The sequence below is a fragment of the Anomaloglossus baeobatrachus genome, chromosome 9, assembly GCF_048569485.1.
Source record: "Anomaloglossus baeobatrachus isolate aAnoBae1 chromosome 9, aAnoBae1.hap1, whole genome shotgun sequence".
NCBI lineage: Eukaryota > Metazoa > Chordata > Amphibia > Anura > Aromobatidae > Anomaloglossus > Anomaloglossus baeobatrachus.
Genome location: NC_134361.1, coordinates 59,513,554 through 59,529,809, shown reverse-complemented (window position 1 = coordinate 59,529,809; position 16,256 = coordinate 59,513,554). Strand labels below are relative to the sequence as shown.

Below are 16,256 nucleotides of genomic sequence, written 5' to 3'. Positions count from 1 at the left end.
GGTACTTCTTTGAAGAAGCATCTGCCTTCCACTCTCGAAGCCACAAGATCCTGCGGATAGCGAGGGAATTAGCCGAAGCCACCGCAGTGCGGTGAGAAGCCTCCAGCATGGCAGACATGGCATTGGATGAAAAAGCTGATGCTTGGGAAGTTAAGGTAACCATTTCGGGCATAGATTCCCTGGCGAGGGAATGCATCTCCTCTAGAGAAGCAGAGATGGCTTTGAGAGCCCACACTGCTGCAAAAGTTGGGGAGAACGAGGCCCCTGCCGCCTCATATACAGATTTGGCCAGAAGGTCAACCTGGCGGTCAGTGGAATCCTTAAGAGAGGTGCCATCAGCCACTGATACAACGGTCCGGGCTGAGAGTCTAGACACCGGGGGGGTCTACCTTTGGTGAATGAGCCCACTCCTTGACCACCTCAGGTGGAAAGGGAAAACGGTCATCAGAACCACGCTTTGGGAAGAGTTTGTCAGGACAGGCCCTAGGCTTGGTCACAGCGGCCTGAAAACTGGAGTGGTTAAAGAACACACTCTTTGTCCTCTTAGGCGAGGTAAACTGGTGCTTTTCTGCCAGAGAAGGTTGCTCCTCTGATACTGGCGGATTGAGATCCAGTACAGAATTAATGGACGCAATCAAATCACTAACATCTGAGTCACTTTCGGACAGATCAATGGGGCACATGGAGTTAGCCTCCGAGCCCCCTGTAAAGGCATCCTCCTCGTCCTGCGAGTCAGCTTCTGAAAAAGGACGAGGAAGGAGAGGGAGCCCTGCGTCTCCTTTTAGGAGGACGGGGTCTGGGACCAGATGATGAATCCTCTGTGAGCTCCGGTCCTGAGAGAGCCCTAGCAGCAGAGGCACCCTGTGAAGGGGGCTGATGCATGTTCAGCAAAGTCCTGGACAGCTGTCCCATGGAGTCGGCAAAAGACTGGGAGATAGACCTAGATAAGGATTCTACCCAAGCCGGGGGTTCAGCCACAGGAGCCGGAGCAGCCGGAGAGACCACTGGGGGTGCGATTCCAGGCTGAGGCATCGTCAGGTTAGAGCAGGCATCACAATGTGGATAGGTGCTCGGTTCAGGCAGTAGGAGCTTACATGCAGTGCATACTGAATACAGCTTTGGAGCCTTGCTCCTCGTGTGAGACATGCTGCTGGAGTGGGGGCTCTGCCAGAATGACCCCCAGAGAGTATATACAGAGGTCCACAACCAGAGGTTGTGGCTTACCAGACCGCTGGAGCGGTGTTGTGTGCCCTCCAGATCCCGAAGCCCGGACCCCCAAGCACCTCAGCAGGAGTGCTGATCGCAGGGAAAAACGCTGAGGAAATGGCCGCCGGAGCGAAGAGAGGGGGCGGGACTCACTCTGGGAGCGGGATCTGTAGGGCCATAGAGACTTACAGGGGAGGAGACATGTACCCAGTGAGGAGTGTCCCTCCCCTGTGCAGAACGGCCGCTGGGCGGAGCCGCGCTGTCCCTCTGCATGAATGACATGCGAGGGCAGTGAAACCGAAAGTAGGCCACCGGCGAAGCCGGGGCCTAAATTTGAGCGGTGCGGTCGGCGCGCAGGCACCATCGGCGTGGTTCTCAGGCGACAGCCAGAGAACCCGCTGGAAATGTCATAAAACTCACTCAGCACACACTCCCACAACAATAAAGTACAGGGACCCCCAATATATAAACGTCTTAGGTACTTAGCTTGCTGAGACGCAGGGTTCCAAGTCCCTGGGGATGAGTGCTCCGGTCCAGCAGGATCCTGAAGGGCTGCGGATGGAGACCGGTCTCCTGCCAAGCATGGAGAACCGTGCTGGCTCCCACTTCAAGCCAGAGCCCAGGAGGGATGGTGAAGGAGCACGGCATGTAAGGCTCCAGCCTTGGAATCAACCTTAACAGCACCGCCGACACAGTGGGGTGAGAAGGGACATGCCGGGGGTCCAGGCTTGGACCCGCTTTTCTTCAAACTTCCAAAAATGAAAAATCAGATGAGAATGCATGTGTGGATGTATGCCTCCTGAACACAAAGCAATGAACTGGCTAGATCTGGTTCTCCAGGGGGTGTATAAGCTCAGAGGGAGGAGCTACACTTTTGAGTGTAGTACTTTGTGTGTCCTCCGGAGGCAGAAGCTATACACCCAATGTCTGGGTCTCCCATAGGAACGATAAAGAAAACTGATGTGTGAAATTAGCCAAAGCCGTGGAGCATCCCAATGTGTCTGCATGGGTAGTTAGTATATTACATGGCACGATGAAAAATATCAACAAAACAATCTCAAGGTTAGGAGTCACACTTGTGTGTAACTCATGCATGGCTCACATTGTACTGCCCAGATCGGCTGCTGGCTCTAACAGAAACGGGTCAGCTTCATAGATGAAGTTGACCCGCTCCCGTCAGGACAGCCGGTCCTGGCGAGGTGACTCCAGCCTTAGTGTGGCACAAACAGACACACAATGCAAAGATGGAGTTAACTTCTCTTCTTTTATCTGGCTTCAGGTGTGATTTCCATATTGCCCACAGTTGTTTACCCACATTTTTCGAAAGGTGTCAACAATTTTGTCCAGGCCTTTTTTGGAGTGGTGTGACATTTTATCCAATTTACCTTTTTTATCTGTCGGATTTTTTGTGTTCCAATACACACAAAGGAAATAAAACATGTGTAATTGCAATAATTTTCTGGAGCAAGCTCAAGGGTGTCAACACTATTGGCCATGACTGTATCTGATTTAAAACTGGACCAAGTCCATTCGGACTAAGTGCGTTCTGGTGTAGGGGTATCTTTACAACCTTTATGAGGTTTAAAAAGGGAACCTGTCAGCAGATTTGGGGCCTATAAGCTGCGACCACCACCACCGGGCTCTTATATATACACAGCATGTTAGAATGCTGTATAAGAGCCTAGGCCGCTGTGTAGAATGTAAAGAAGGGAATTTTGTTTACTTACCGTAAATTCCTTTTCTTCTAGCTCCTATTGGGAGACCCAGACAATTGGGTGTATAGCTTCTGCCTCCGGAGGCCACACAAAGTATTACACTTTAAAAAGTGTAACCCCTCCCCTCTGCTATACACCCTCCCGTGCATCACGGGCTCATCAGTTTTGGTGCCAAAGCAGGAAGGAGGAAACTTATAAATTGGTCTAAGGTAAATTCAATCCGAAGGATGTTCGGAGAACTGAAACCATGAACCAAAAGAACAATTCAACGTGAACAACATGTGTACACAAAAAAACAACAGCCCGAAGGGAACAGGGGCGGGTGCTGGGTCTCCCAATAGGAGCTAGAAGAAAAGGAATTTACGGTAAGTAAACAAAATTCCCTTCTTTGTCGCTCCATTGGGAGACCCAGACAATTGGGATGTCCAAAAGCAATCCCTGGGTGGGTAAAAGAATACCTCGATAAAAAGAGCCGAAAAACGGCCCCCTCTTACAGGTGGGCAACTGCCGCCTGAAGGAGTCGCCTACCTAGGCTGGCATCTGCCGAATCATCGGCATGCACCTGATAGTGTTTCGTGAAAGTGTGCAGACTCGACCAGGTAGCCGCCTGACACACCTGCCGAGCCGTAGCCTGGTGTCGCAATGCCCAGGACACCGACGGCTCTGGTAGAATGGGCCTTCAGCCCTGCAGGAATCGGAAGCCTAAAAGAACGGTAGGCTTCAAGAATCGGTTCCTTGATTCACCGAGCCAAGGTTGACTTGAAAACCACAAATCCCTTACTCTGGTCCGCGATAAGGACAAGAGCGCATCAGACCGGCGCAGAGGCGCCGTGCGAGAAATGTAGAGCCGGAGTGCTCTCACCAGATCTAATAAATGCAAATCCTTTTCACATTGGTGAACTGGATGCGGACCCAAAGAGGGTAAGACGAAACGGGGATACCTTAGGGAGAAAGTCCGGGACCGGACGTAGAACCACCCTATCCTGGTGAAACACCAGGAAGGGGGCTTTGCATGACAGCGCTGCCAGCTGAGATACTCTTCTGAGTGATGTGACTGCCACTAGGAAGGCCACCCTTTGCGAAAGGCGAGATAGAGGAATCCCGCATTGGCTCGAAAAGTGGCTTCTGAAGAGTCGTCAGCACCCTGTTAAGATCCGAGGGTGTTAACGGACGCTCGTAAGGTGGGACCGGAAAGCGCCGATACTTGTCCCTTGAGAGAGCCGAGAGACAAGCCCTTGTCCATTCCGGATTGAAGGAAAGAAAGAAAATGGGCAAGGCAAACGGCCAGGGAGTAAAACCCTGATCAGAGCACCAGGATAAGAAGATCCTCCAAGTCCTGTGATAGATCTTGGCGGACGTTGGTTTCCTGGCCTGTCTCATGGTGGCAATGACATCTGGAGATATCCCTGATGACGCTAGGAGCCAGGACTCAATGGCCACACAGTCAGGTTTAGAGCCGTAGAATTCAGAAGGAAATATGGCCCTTAAGGCAGCAAGTCTGGTCGGTCTGGGAGAGTCCACGGTTGACCCACCATGAGGTGCCACAGATCCGGGTACCACGATCACCTCGGCCAGTCTGGAGCAACGAGGATGGCGCGGCGACAGTCTGACCTGATCTTGCGTAACACTCTGGGCAGTAGTGCCAGAGGAGGAAATACATAAGGCAGTCGAAACTGCGACCAGTCGTGAACTAGCGCGTCTGCCGCCACAGCTCTGTGATCCTTGGACCGAGCCATGAATGCCGGGACTTTGTTGTAGTGCTGAGACGCCATTAGATCGACGTCCGGCGTTCCCCAGCGGCAACAGATCTCTAGAAACACGTGCGGGTGAAGAGACCATTCCCCTGCGTCCATGCCCTGGCGACTGAGAAAATCTGCTTCCCAGTTTTCTACGCCCGGGATGTGAACTGCGGAGATGTTTGAGGCTGTGGCTTCCGCCCACAGCCGAATCCGTCGAACTGCTCGGAAGGCTTGACGACTGCGTGTGCCGCCCTGGTGGTTGATGTACGCAACCGCCTTGGCGTTGTCCGACTGAATTCGGATCTGCCTGCCCTCCAGCTACCGCTGGAACACCTTTAGGGCTAGATCCACTGCCCTTATCTCCAGAACATTGATCCGAGGGGAGGACTCTGTCGGAGTCCAGGTTCCCTGAGCCGAGTGGTGGAGGAAGACCGCTCCCCACCCTGACAGACTCGCGTCCGTCGTGACCACAGCCCCGGCTGGGGGCCGGAAGGATTTTTCCCTCGCCCAAGAAGTGGAAAGAAGACACCACTGAAGAGAGGTTTTGCTGCAAGGGAAAGAGAGACGTTCTTGTCTAGGGACGTCGACCTCCTGTCCCAATTGCGGTGTCCGATAGAATCGTACGCAGACGAAACTGCGCAAGGGAACTGCCTCCCTTGCTGCCACCATCTTCCTGAGACAGTGCATGAGGCGCCTCAAGGGGTGACTGGGCCCGAAGGAGAGATTGCACCCCTGTCTGTAGTGAACGCTGACTATGCAGCGGAAGCTTCACTATCGCTGAGAGAGTATAAAACTCCATCCCGAGATAAGTCAGTGATTGGGTCGGTGTCAGTTTTGACCTTGGAATTTTGATGATCCACCCGAACCCCTGGAGAGTCTCCAGAGCAATGGTCAGGTTGTGTTGACATGCCACCCAGGAGGGTGTCTTGACTAGAGGATCGTCTAGGTAAGTGATCACCGAGTGGCCCTGTAGGACCGCCACCACTGCTGCCATGACCTTGGTGAAGACCCGTGGGGCTGTCGCCAGGCCGAATGGCAGTGCCACGAACTGAAAGTGTTCGTCCCTGATGGCGAAACGCAGAAAGCGTTGAAGCTCGGGTGCGATCGGCACATGGAGATAAGCATCCTTGATGTCAATTGATGCTAGGAAGTCTCCTTGTGACATCGAGGCTTCAGAGTGTTCACCGCCTGAAAAAGTGCATCGGCTCGCTCGGGGGGCGGAGATGTTTTGAAAAAACGAGTCGGAGGACGAGAGCAGAGCTCTATCCTGTAACCGTGAGACAGAAAGTCTCTCACCCATCGGTCATGGACATGTGGCCACCAGGCGTCGCAAAAGCGGGAGAGCCTGCCACCGACCGAGGACGCGGTCTTGGTGAGGCCGAAGTCATGAGGAAGCCGCCTTGTGACTTAGACCGCCATGCAGAAGAGTTCCTCTAGCCCTCCTCTGACCTGTTGGACGTGGAGGAACGGAACTTTGCTGAGGACCGAAATGACCGAAACTTTGGACTGGGGCAAGGACGAGACTGTCTAGTAACTTCATCCAATTGCTCGCCAAACAATCGGTCGCCAGAAAATGGCAAACCGGTTAAGAACTTCTTGGAAGCAGAGCCTGCCTTCCATTCACGTAGCCACATGGCCCTGCAGACTGCCACCGAATTGGTGGATGCTACCGCTGTACGGCTCGCAGAGTCCAGGAACGGCGTTCATGGCGTAGAACGAAAAAACCTACGCCCGAGAAGTGAAGGACACAACCTGCGTGGCAGAGGTATGTGCAACCGCAATAATCTCAGCCAGAGAAGCTGAGATAGCTTGGCGTGCCCTCACGGCTGCGAAGGCTGGAGCAAAAGATGCGACTATGGCTTCATAGATGGATTTCATCATAAGCTTTATTTGCCTGTCAGTGGCATTCGTGAGAGATGGACATCTGCCACTAATACTACGGATCTAGCCGCCAGCCTAGAGACTGGAGGATCCACCCTGTGACACTGAGCCCAACCCTTAAGCACGTCAGGGGGGAAAAAGGGTAACGCGTGTCAATAAGGCGCTTAGTAAGCGCTTGTCCGTCAAGTTGTGTGCTACTGGACGGCCCCTCTGGAGTTAGAGTGATCGAAACACGCACTCCTGATGAAGTCGGGGAAGGTTCCCAGCGGGCCCGCTTAGCCTATCAGAGGCCGCGGTCCGTGACGGAGTTCTCACCGTGGGATCTGGGTGTTACCCCAGGAGCCCCTTGTTGTACCGACCCAGAGGGACCTGGGAGCGATGAACTCACAGCTCCCTGGCCCTGTGTTATCGGTCTGGACTGCAAGGCTTCCAGTATCTTAGCAGACCCTCTGTCCATAGACTGAGTCCTGGAATGTGAAAGCTATTCAGAGATTTGCTGATTCCAACATGCAAACTCTGTCCCTGTCATCTGTGCAGTGCCTGTAATATAGCTGCACAAGAGGATGTAAAATAAATAAACACATATATATATATATATATATATATATATATATATATACACATATATATATACACATACATACATACATACATACATACATACATACATTACATACATACATACATACATACATACATATATATATATATATATATACACACACACACATACACTGCGGCACCAAGGGGGGTCAGCACCTGAAAAACTGGTGCCCCCCCAGTGCTCAGTGAGGGGGGAGGAGGATACCAACGTATGCTCCAGCCCTCCCTGCCGACGTCCAGTCGGCCGTCCCGTCGTTACCCCTGACTGGCAGGCCCGAGAACGGGAGTATATGGCACTAGGCCGTAAGAGCCGGGGACTAAATTTAAAAACGCGGCCGGCAAACATGGCGCGGTCGGCGCGGTAGTCCCAGTCTCACAAACCACTCAGCAACCGCTGCGGCGTTTGTAACACAGATGCTGCATGCACCGTCCCTCAGGGGACACAGAGTACCTTATGATGCAGGGCTCTGTCCCTGATGATGTCCAGTCTCCTGTCCGTCAGAATCCCCCAGGGGCTGCGGATGGAGCCCAGTCCCAGTGCATGGCGACCGGTTAGGATCCCCCTCTCCCAGCAAACTCTGTCCCTGTAGCAGTGGAGCAGATTCTGAGATCCTCCACCGGCAGAATTATAACAATGGCTGCCGGCGTTCCGAGGGGAGGAGAGAGCCGTGGGCGGAACCGCAAAAGTGCGGGAACCTGGTGGCCCATAGTGATCAGTGAGGGGGGCGGAGGACAGCGAAGTGTGCTCCAGCCCTCACTGTCGGCATCATACCGACCGTCCCGCCTTTCTCCCTGACTGGCAGGCTCAGGGGCGGGAGTTTAACACACTAGGCCGCAAAAGCCGGGGACTAAAGTAAAAACCGCGGCCGGCAAACAGGCACGGTCGGCGCGGTAGTCCCAGACAAAAAATCCACACCGCAGTCGCAGCTGCGTCTGAGGCCAAGGTGCTTCATGCACCGTCCCAACGGGGACACAGAGTACCTGTAGATGCAGGGCCATGTCCCTGACGATACTCAGTCTCCTGTCCGGCAGATTCCCCCAGGGGCTGCGGAGGGAGCCCGGTCCCAGTGGCTGGATGACCGGTTATGGCCACCAGATTCCCTGCCCCGGGTCTCCCTCAGCTGCAGCCAGAATGTGCTGAAAAAATGGCTGACGGCGTTCTCAGAGGAGAAGGGAGGCGTGGGCGTAGTCACAAAAGTGCGGGAATCTGGTGCCCCATCGTGAGTAGTGAGGGGGGCGGAGGACAGCTCAGTGTACTCCAGCCCTCACTGTCGGCGTCATACCGACCGTCCCGCCCTTTTCCCTGACTGGCAGGCCTGGGGGCGGGAGAATACTATACTAGGCCGCAAAAGCCGGGGACTAAAGTTAAAACCGCGGCCGGCCGGCCGGCCGGCAGTGCACGGTCGGCGCAGTAGTCCCGGACCCATACCCACGCCGCAGTCGCTGCAGCGTCTGGGCCCAAGGTGCTTTATGCGCCGTCCCAACGGGGACACAGAGTACCTGTGGATGCAGGGCCATGTCCCTGACGATACTCCGTCTCCTGTCCAGCAGATTCCCCCAGGGGCTGCGGAGGGAGACCGGTCCCAGTGTCTGGATGACCGGATAGGATCCCAATTCCCCAGAGCCCCTAAGGGATGGGGAAGGAAAGCGGCATGTGGCTCCAGCCTGTGTACCCGCAATGGGTACCTCAACCTTAACAACACCGCCGACCTGAGTGGGGTGAGAAGGGAGCATGCCGGGGGCCCCATAGGGGCCCTCTTTTCTTCCATCCGATAAAGTCAGCAGCTGCTGCTGACTAAAACGTGGAGCTTGCGTGAATGTGTGCCTCCTTCAACACAAAGCAAAAAACTGATGAGCCCATGATGCACGGGAGGGTGTATAGCAGAGGGGAGGGGTTACACTTTTTAAAGTGTAATACTTTGTGTGGCCTCCGGAGGCAGAAGCTATACACCCAATTGTCTGGGTCTCCCAATGGAGCGACAAAGAAAATCACTTTATAATACTTACCTAAAAGGTCACTGCGGTGGAGTTGGGTCACATGGGCGTCTCTGTTCTTCGGTGCCTCCTCTTTTGGCCATCTTCGTCCTCCTTGTGAAGCTGGGGTGCATGACGCGTCTTACGTCATACACACTCGCCGGTAACGCGCAGGCGCACTACAATACTTTGATCTACCCTACTTGGGGCTGCTTAGGACCTCAATGCCGGCAAGTGTTGATGATGTAGGACACGTCATGCACCCCGACTTCAGAAAAAGGATGACAAAGATGGCCAAAAGAGGAGGCGCCGGCATTGGAAAATGGAGACGCCCATATGACCCAACTCCACCGCAATGACCGTATAGGTGAGTATTATAAAGTGATTTTTACATTCTACGCAGAGGCCTAAGCTCTTATATACAGACCCAAATCTGCTGACAGGTTCCCTTTAATAAGGCCTAATTCACACTAATTCAGCCTTTTCTGATTAGACATTTATGTTAGGCATTGGACAGGGTCCACAAAATAAGAATTTTGTAGATTTAAAATCTGGGTCATGCCTTCAATTTTAGGCAGATTTGTCGCAATGTGCAAACTGGATTTGGAAAAATGTTGTTTGTTTTGTGCTGTACATTGCTGCGGTCCTGTAATGCAAAAGCCGCGATGTGAAAATGGACGTAAAGTGAATGTTCTCTGAGCCACCGCAGTGATTCAGGGTGTAACGTACCAGGCTGCAACAACAGAGCCGGTTTTCGATTTGCCTTGCATGTGGTTTGGGCAGCGTGAACCAACCGTCCGGTTCCTTTTACCACATCCATTAACAAAGCAAATGTGTCAAACTCTTACTTGTAAATTCCTCGTGACATGTTTTCGATGTATTTGGCCTTATCTTGTACGCCACAGTGATAATGGTACGTTTTCACACAGGCCTTGATCTCACATCCGATGGTTGCACCTAGAAGCCCACATAACGTACACTTCTATAGGATACAAAAAAAAACAACATGAGAGAGTGGTAGGGGAAAAAAAAAAAAGTGAAAAGAAAGTTCAATACAGTATATATATATATCTATCTATCTTTTAAATTTAAAAAGCCCCCCCCCCCCTCCAAAAAAAACCCCAAAACAAAACACCTGGAGCAAGTAACACAGAAGGCAAAGATTTCAAAACAATCAACAATGATGGACAATCCCTCCTGGGAGAGTTGTCAGGCTGCTTTCACACATCCATTTTTTCCTGTGCGGCACAATCTGGCTCTCAAAAAAACCATTTTTTTTTGCCGCCGGTTGCGTTTTTTTTGCATAGGACTTTCATTAGTGCCGGATTGTGCCACATGGGCTTGCGTTTGGTCCGGTTTTTGCCGCATGCGGCAGATTTAGCTGATGCGACGGCCGGATGGAACGTTGCCTGGCGCGTTTTTTTGTCCGGCAAACCCCCCCCCCCCCAAAAAAAAAAAAAAAAAAAAATGCATCGCGCAGCATCCGGCCGATGTGGCGCGATTTGCAATGCATGCCTATGGATGCCGCATGCGGCATCCTGCGGCAAACACCGCATCCGGCCGCCGCATGCGTTTTTTTTCCACTGCGCATGCTCAGTAGCCTGCCGCAAGCGGCAAAAACCAGATGGGCCGCATGTCAAAAACTTATGCAAAGGATGCGTTTTTTTCGCCGCATCCGTTGCATAGGTTTTAGAGCCGGATTGGCCAGCTCTGCTAAAACCGGAGGTGTGAAAGCAGCCTTACTTGCCACATCTTACGGGGGGGGGGGGGAGGGGGGGGGGGGGGAAAGAGGAGGAAATGAGGGCTCAATGATCAACATCTTGTCACCTATCCTGTGGTTAGTTGAAAGTCCCCTCCAAAAGGTGTTGTACCTCGAAGGACAAGTATTTCCACTACACAGGATAGGCGATTGCAATGGGGACCCCATAGTCCCTAAAGTTGGACCCTTACTTTTGCATGACTGCAATGAATGGGGTGGTAGTTATGCATTTCTCCCGCAGTTTCAATTCATGTCCGCTATCTAGCCCTTTGATATTGACTGGAGAGACAGGCTGCATTCACTAGCACATCACCAATAAACCTCCTCGTTACAGTTGTCCAGTGAGGAGGACTGGATATTCAGGATCTAGTGATCGATTAGGGTCCCCGCTGTAGAGCTCCAAGTAATCAGACTGCTGCTAAAGAAAAAAAAAAGTCCTTCATGGGACAACTTGTGAAAATTGTTTTTTTGGGGTGGATGTGATCACTGACTGCAGTGTCAGGATTCCCCCCAGCTGCCATATCAAGCGGCCGGTCAAACTCCAGTATGAGATCATCTGCTTCTCTCTGAAAAACATTAACCCCTTCAGCCCCCAGCCTGTTTTCACCTTAAAGACCCGGCCATTTTTTGCAATTTTGACCAGTGTCACTTTGACAGGTTATAACTCTGGAACACTTCAACGGATCCTGGCGATTCTGACATTGTTTTTTCGTGACATATTGTACTTCATGTCAGTGGTAAATTTAGGCCGATATGTTTTGCGTTTATTTGTGAAAATTTCGGAAATTTAGCGAAAATTTTGAAAATTTTGCAATTTTCAAAATTTGAAATTTTATGCCCATAAATCTGAGAGAAATGTCACACAAAAAAGTTACTAAATAACATTTCCCACATGTCTACTTTACACCAGCGCAATTTTGAAAAAAAAAAAATTTCCGTTAGGAAGTTAGAAGGGTTCAAAGTTCATCAGCAATTTCTCATTTTTCCAACAAAATTTACAAAAAAAAAATTGTTTAGGTACCACATCACATTTGGAGTGATTTGAGAAACCTAGGCGACAGAAAATACCCAAAAGTGACCCAATTCTAAAATCTGCACCCCTCACTCTGCTCAAAACCACATCCAAGAAGTTTATTAACCCTTTAGGAGCTTCACAGCAACCAAAGCAATGTAGACGAAAAAATGAAAATTTTACTTTAACACAAAAATGTTACTTTAGCCATAAAAATTAGTATTTTCACAAGGGTATCAGGAAAAATGCATCATAAAATGTATCGTGCATTTTCTCCTGAGTACGCAGATACTCCATATGTGGTGTAATCAAATGTTTGGGCGCACGGCAGGACTCGGAAGGCAAGGAGCGCAATTTGAATTTTTGAGTGCAAAATTAGCTGCACTCATTAGCGGACGCCATGTCGGGTTTGAAGACCCCCTGAGGTGCCTAAACAATGGAGCTCCCCCACAAATGACCCCATTTTGGAACTAGAGCCCTCAAATATTTTTTCTAGATGTTTGATGTGCACTTTGAACCCCTGGGGGCTTCACAGAAGTTTATAACGTTGAGCCGTGAAAAGAAAAAAAAAAATTTACCACAAAACTGTTGCTTCAACCAGGTAGCTTTTTTTATCACAAGGGTATCAGGAAAAAATGCACCATAAAATTTATGGTGCATTTTCTCCTGAGTACGCAGATACCCCATATGTGGTGGAAATCAAATGTTTGGGCGCACGGCAGGACTCGGAAGGCAAGGAGCGCCATTTCACAGCAAAATTGGTTGGAATTATTAGCGGACGCCATGTTTCATTTGGAGACCCCCCTGAAGTGCCTAAACAATGGAGCTCCCCCACAATTGACCCCATTTTGGAAACTAGACCCCTCATGGAATTTATCTAGCTGTTTAGTGAGCACTTTGAACCCCTGGAGGCTTCACAAACGTTTGTAATGTTCAGCCGTGAAAATATTTTATTCTTTTTTTTACCACAAAATTGTTTTTTCAAACAGGTAGCTTTTTTTTCCACAAGGGTATCAGGAAAAAATGCACCATAAAATGTATTGTGCAATTTCTCCTGAGTACACAGGTACCTCATATGTGGTGGAAATCATTGTTTGGGCGTACGGCGGGGGCTCAGAAGAGAAGGAGCGCCATTTCACAGTAAAATTGATTGGAATTATTAGCAGACGCCATGTTTTCATTGGAGACCCCCCTGAGGTGCCTAAACAATGGAGCTCCCCCCACATGTGATCCCATTTTGGAAACTAGCCCCCCCCCCCCATACAAAAAAAATTAGTTTGGCGAAATAAAAAATACAGACATCAGTAAAAAAAAAAAAAAAAAAAAAAAAAAAAAGAGCGCCTGCCACTAAGACCAGTGCCAAACGTGAGAGCAATGCACGAGTCTCGTATCGCATCATCCACTGCAGTCTGGAAGCGAGCAACTGCGCTGGATAATGCGATACGAGAGGGCGGGGCGGCAGATGAGAAAGAGCGCAGCGGATGGAAGATGGGAAAGGGCGCAGCGGTGTGAGGAGCGGCAGAGGATGGGAAAGGGCGCAGCGGATGGATGATGGGAAATGGCGCAGCGGATGGAGGAGCGGCAGAGGATGGGGGGGTGAGATGGGGATACCTACCTTACAGGATGGATCTAGGCAGCAGAAATCACAGCAGACAGAAGAGGCAGCAGATCAGGGAGGGGGGCAGAGTCTGATGGGAGGGGGGAGGCAGCACATGGAGTGGAGGCAGCACATGGAGGGGAGGGGGGAGGCAGCACATGGGGGGGGAGGCAGCACATGGGGGGGGGGAGGCAGCACATGGGGGGGAGGCAGCACATGGGGGGGGAGGCAGCACATGGGGGGGGAGGCAGCACATGGGGGGGGAGGAAGCACATGGAGGGGGGGGAAGCACATGGAGGGGGGGGGGAAGGCAGCACATGGAGGGGGGGGGAAGGCAGCACATGGAGGGGGGGGAAGGCAGCACATGGAGGGGGGGGAAGGCAGCACATGGAGGGGGGGGAAGGCAGCACATGGAGGGGGGGAAGGCAGCACATGGAGGGGGGGAAGGCAGCACATGGAGGGGGGAAGGCAGCACATGGAGGGGGGAAGGCAGCACATGGAGGGGGGGAAGGCAGCACATGGAGGGGGGAAGGCAGCACATGGAGGGGGGAGGGAAGGCAGCACATGGAGGGGGGGGAGGGGAGGCAGCACATGGAGGGGGGGGAGGGGGAGGCAGCACATGGAGGGGGGGAGGGGAGGCAGCACATGAGGGGGGGGGAGGGGAGGCAGCACATGGAGGGGGGGAGGGGAGGGCAGCACATGGAGGGGGGGGAGGCAGCACATGGAGGGGGGGAGCCGATTAGGTGCAGTGGCAGCCGATGGAGGCGGCGGCCGATCGGGTGCAGCGGCGGCTGAAAAAGGTGGGTGCGACTGAAAGGGGACGGTGGCGGCGTGTAAAGCGGCGTGGCGGGCAGCAGAGGTGGATCGGCGGGCAGGGACAGCGGCGGGAACAGCGGCGTGGCGGGCAGGGACAGCGGCGTGTAAAGCGGCGCGGCGGTGGATCTCGGCGGGGAGCGGCGGTGGATCTCGGCGGGGAATCTCGGCGGGGGAGCGGCGGGGGATCTCGGCGGGGGATCTCGGCGGGGGATCTCGGCGGGGGATCTCGGCGGGGGATCTCGGCGGGGAGCGGCGGGGGATCTCGGCGGGGAGCGGCGGGGGGATCTCGGCGGGGAGCGGCGGGGGATCTCGGCGGGGGAGCGGCGGAGGATCTCGGCGGGGAATCTCGGCGGAGGATCTCGGCGGGGATCGGGGGGGGGGGGGGTGCTATAACTTACCGATGGGCACCTGCAGCGACCGCTCTCATCAGCTTTCACGGACGGAGTGAAGCTGTGGGTAGCGGTGACGGCACAAGATCCACAGTGATTGGGAGAGATCGGTCACAAGGCCGGTCTCTCCAATCAGAGCTGGGGGCGGGTGAAACAAAGTTCACCCAGCTCCAGCCAGTCATCAGTGCTACAGCAGCACTGATTATGGCTGGATTGCAATGTGTTAGCCATTTTCAATGGCTGACACATTACAGTGACTGTAATTGGCTGAGCGGCGTTCGTCAGCCAATCACAGCCTCTGTAGGTTCGGGGAGGAGGCACCACCCCTCCTGAGGTCAGGCAGAGGTCCCCCTCCTTCCCGAATCCACCGTTTAGGTAAACAAATTTCACTCCCCGGGGCTCCGGGACCGCGATTTCGCCAGGACGTACTGAGTACGTCATGGTCGTTTAGCACCATGTGACCATGACGTACTCAGTACGTCCAAGGTCGTTAAGGGGTTAAGTGACTGAGAATCTACCCAGCTGCTGCCTTCCCATATGAGGATACCATACAGGCAGTGAGAGGATCACCCGCTCGTTCTGGCGATAGAGGTGAATCCTGGCAGTTTGCCTAATCCACACCATCAGGATGTGCTAATCTGCAGTCACAAAATTGCTACACAAATTCCCCTCAAGCCCGGAAAACCTCTAACATTTGATAAATATGCTTAAAAGTTCAGTTTCAATTTGACCACGCGTCTCATGAGTCTTTTTTTTCCCCAAGAAGAATAAAGGCTATGTGCCTACGTTGCAGACAATCTGCACCCAAAACTGAATGGTCTGGCAAGAAAAACCCTGCTGGGAAAAAAAAAACAAACAAAACTATGCATTTTTATCATTACCATCAATGGTAAAGTAAAAAATGCAGAAAGAATTGAAAAGCTGCAGGTTTTTTTCTGCAACAAAATCTGCAAGGAAAAAAAATCCTGAATGTGTGCACAACACAGTTATCAGACTTTGCAAATAGGGTTTCACCAGACTTTCATAAACTGTTTTAATAAGGTAGATCTCAGAGGACCCCCCCCCCCGGACCTTTCTTTCCCTATATTTCCCCTTCCCAGTTTTCCCATTACGGTTCTCTCAGGCTCCAACTCTACTCTTTTTTCAACTTATATTTACTTTTCTTGATTTAGGTCCCTCATCTTCCCCCTCCCCCCCCCTTTTTTTTTTCTTTTTTTTCATTTTCTCTTCTCTTCTTTCTATCTATTCTATGCCCTCTCTCTCTCTCTTGTATCCTTATACACTTAATGCTCATAATATTTACTTCTAGTGCTATAAATAAGAACAACAAGGAATATAACAATATTGATAGATTTTAATTTGGATCTGATTGTAATATACTCAGAGCAGAGGAATTACTTTGTCTGTTCTTTCTCATTCTATATATGGTAATTTCTGCTCCTGAGATTGCCTTTACTAGTATTGGCGACTTGAGCGTTACTCATACTCAAAAATTGTAGTATCTGTTTTGAGGTAATTGAGAGATTGCTTGATTAACACATGCTTCAGAAGATATGATGATAAGT

General features: G+C 51.8%; 1 protein-coding gene across 1 annotated transcript in view; it reads right to left on the bottom strand.

The window, feature by feature from the left end:
• Positions 1 to 16,256, bottom strand: part of PHF6 (PHD finger protein 6) — a 91,174-nt gene that overhangs the window by 7,008 nt on the left and 67,910 nt on the right. Inside the window, exon 9 of the mRNA XM_075322663.1 lies at positions 9,967 to 10,100. Within this exon, the coding sequence (XP_075178778.1) occupies positions 9,967 to 10,100 (134 nt within the window). The remainder of the gene's footprint in view (positions 1 to 9,966; positions 10,101 to 16,256) is intronic.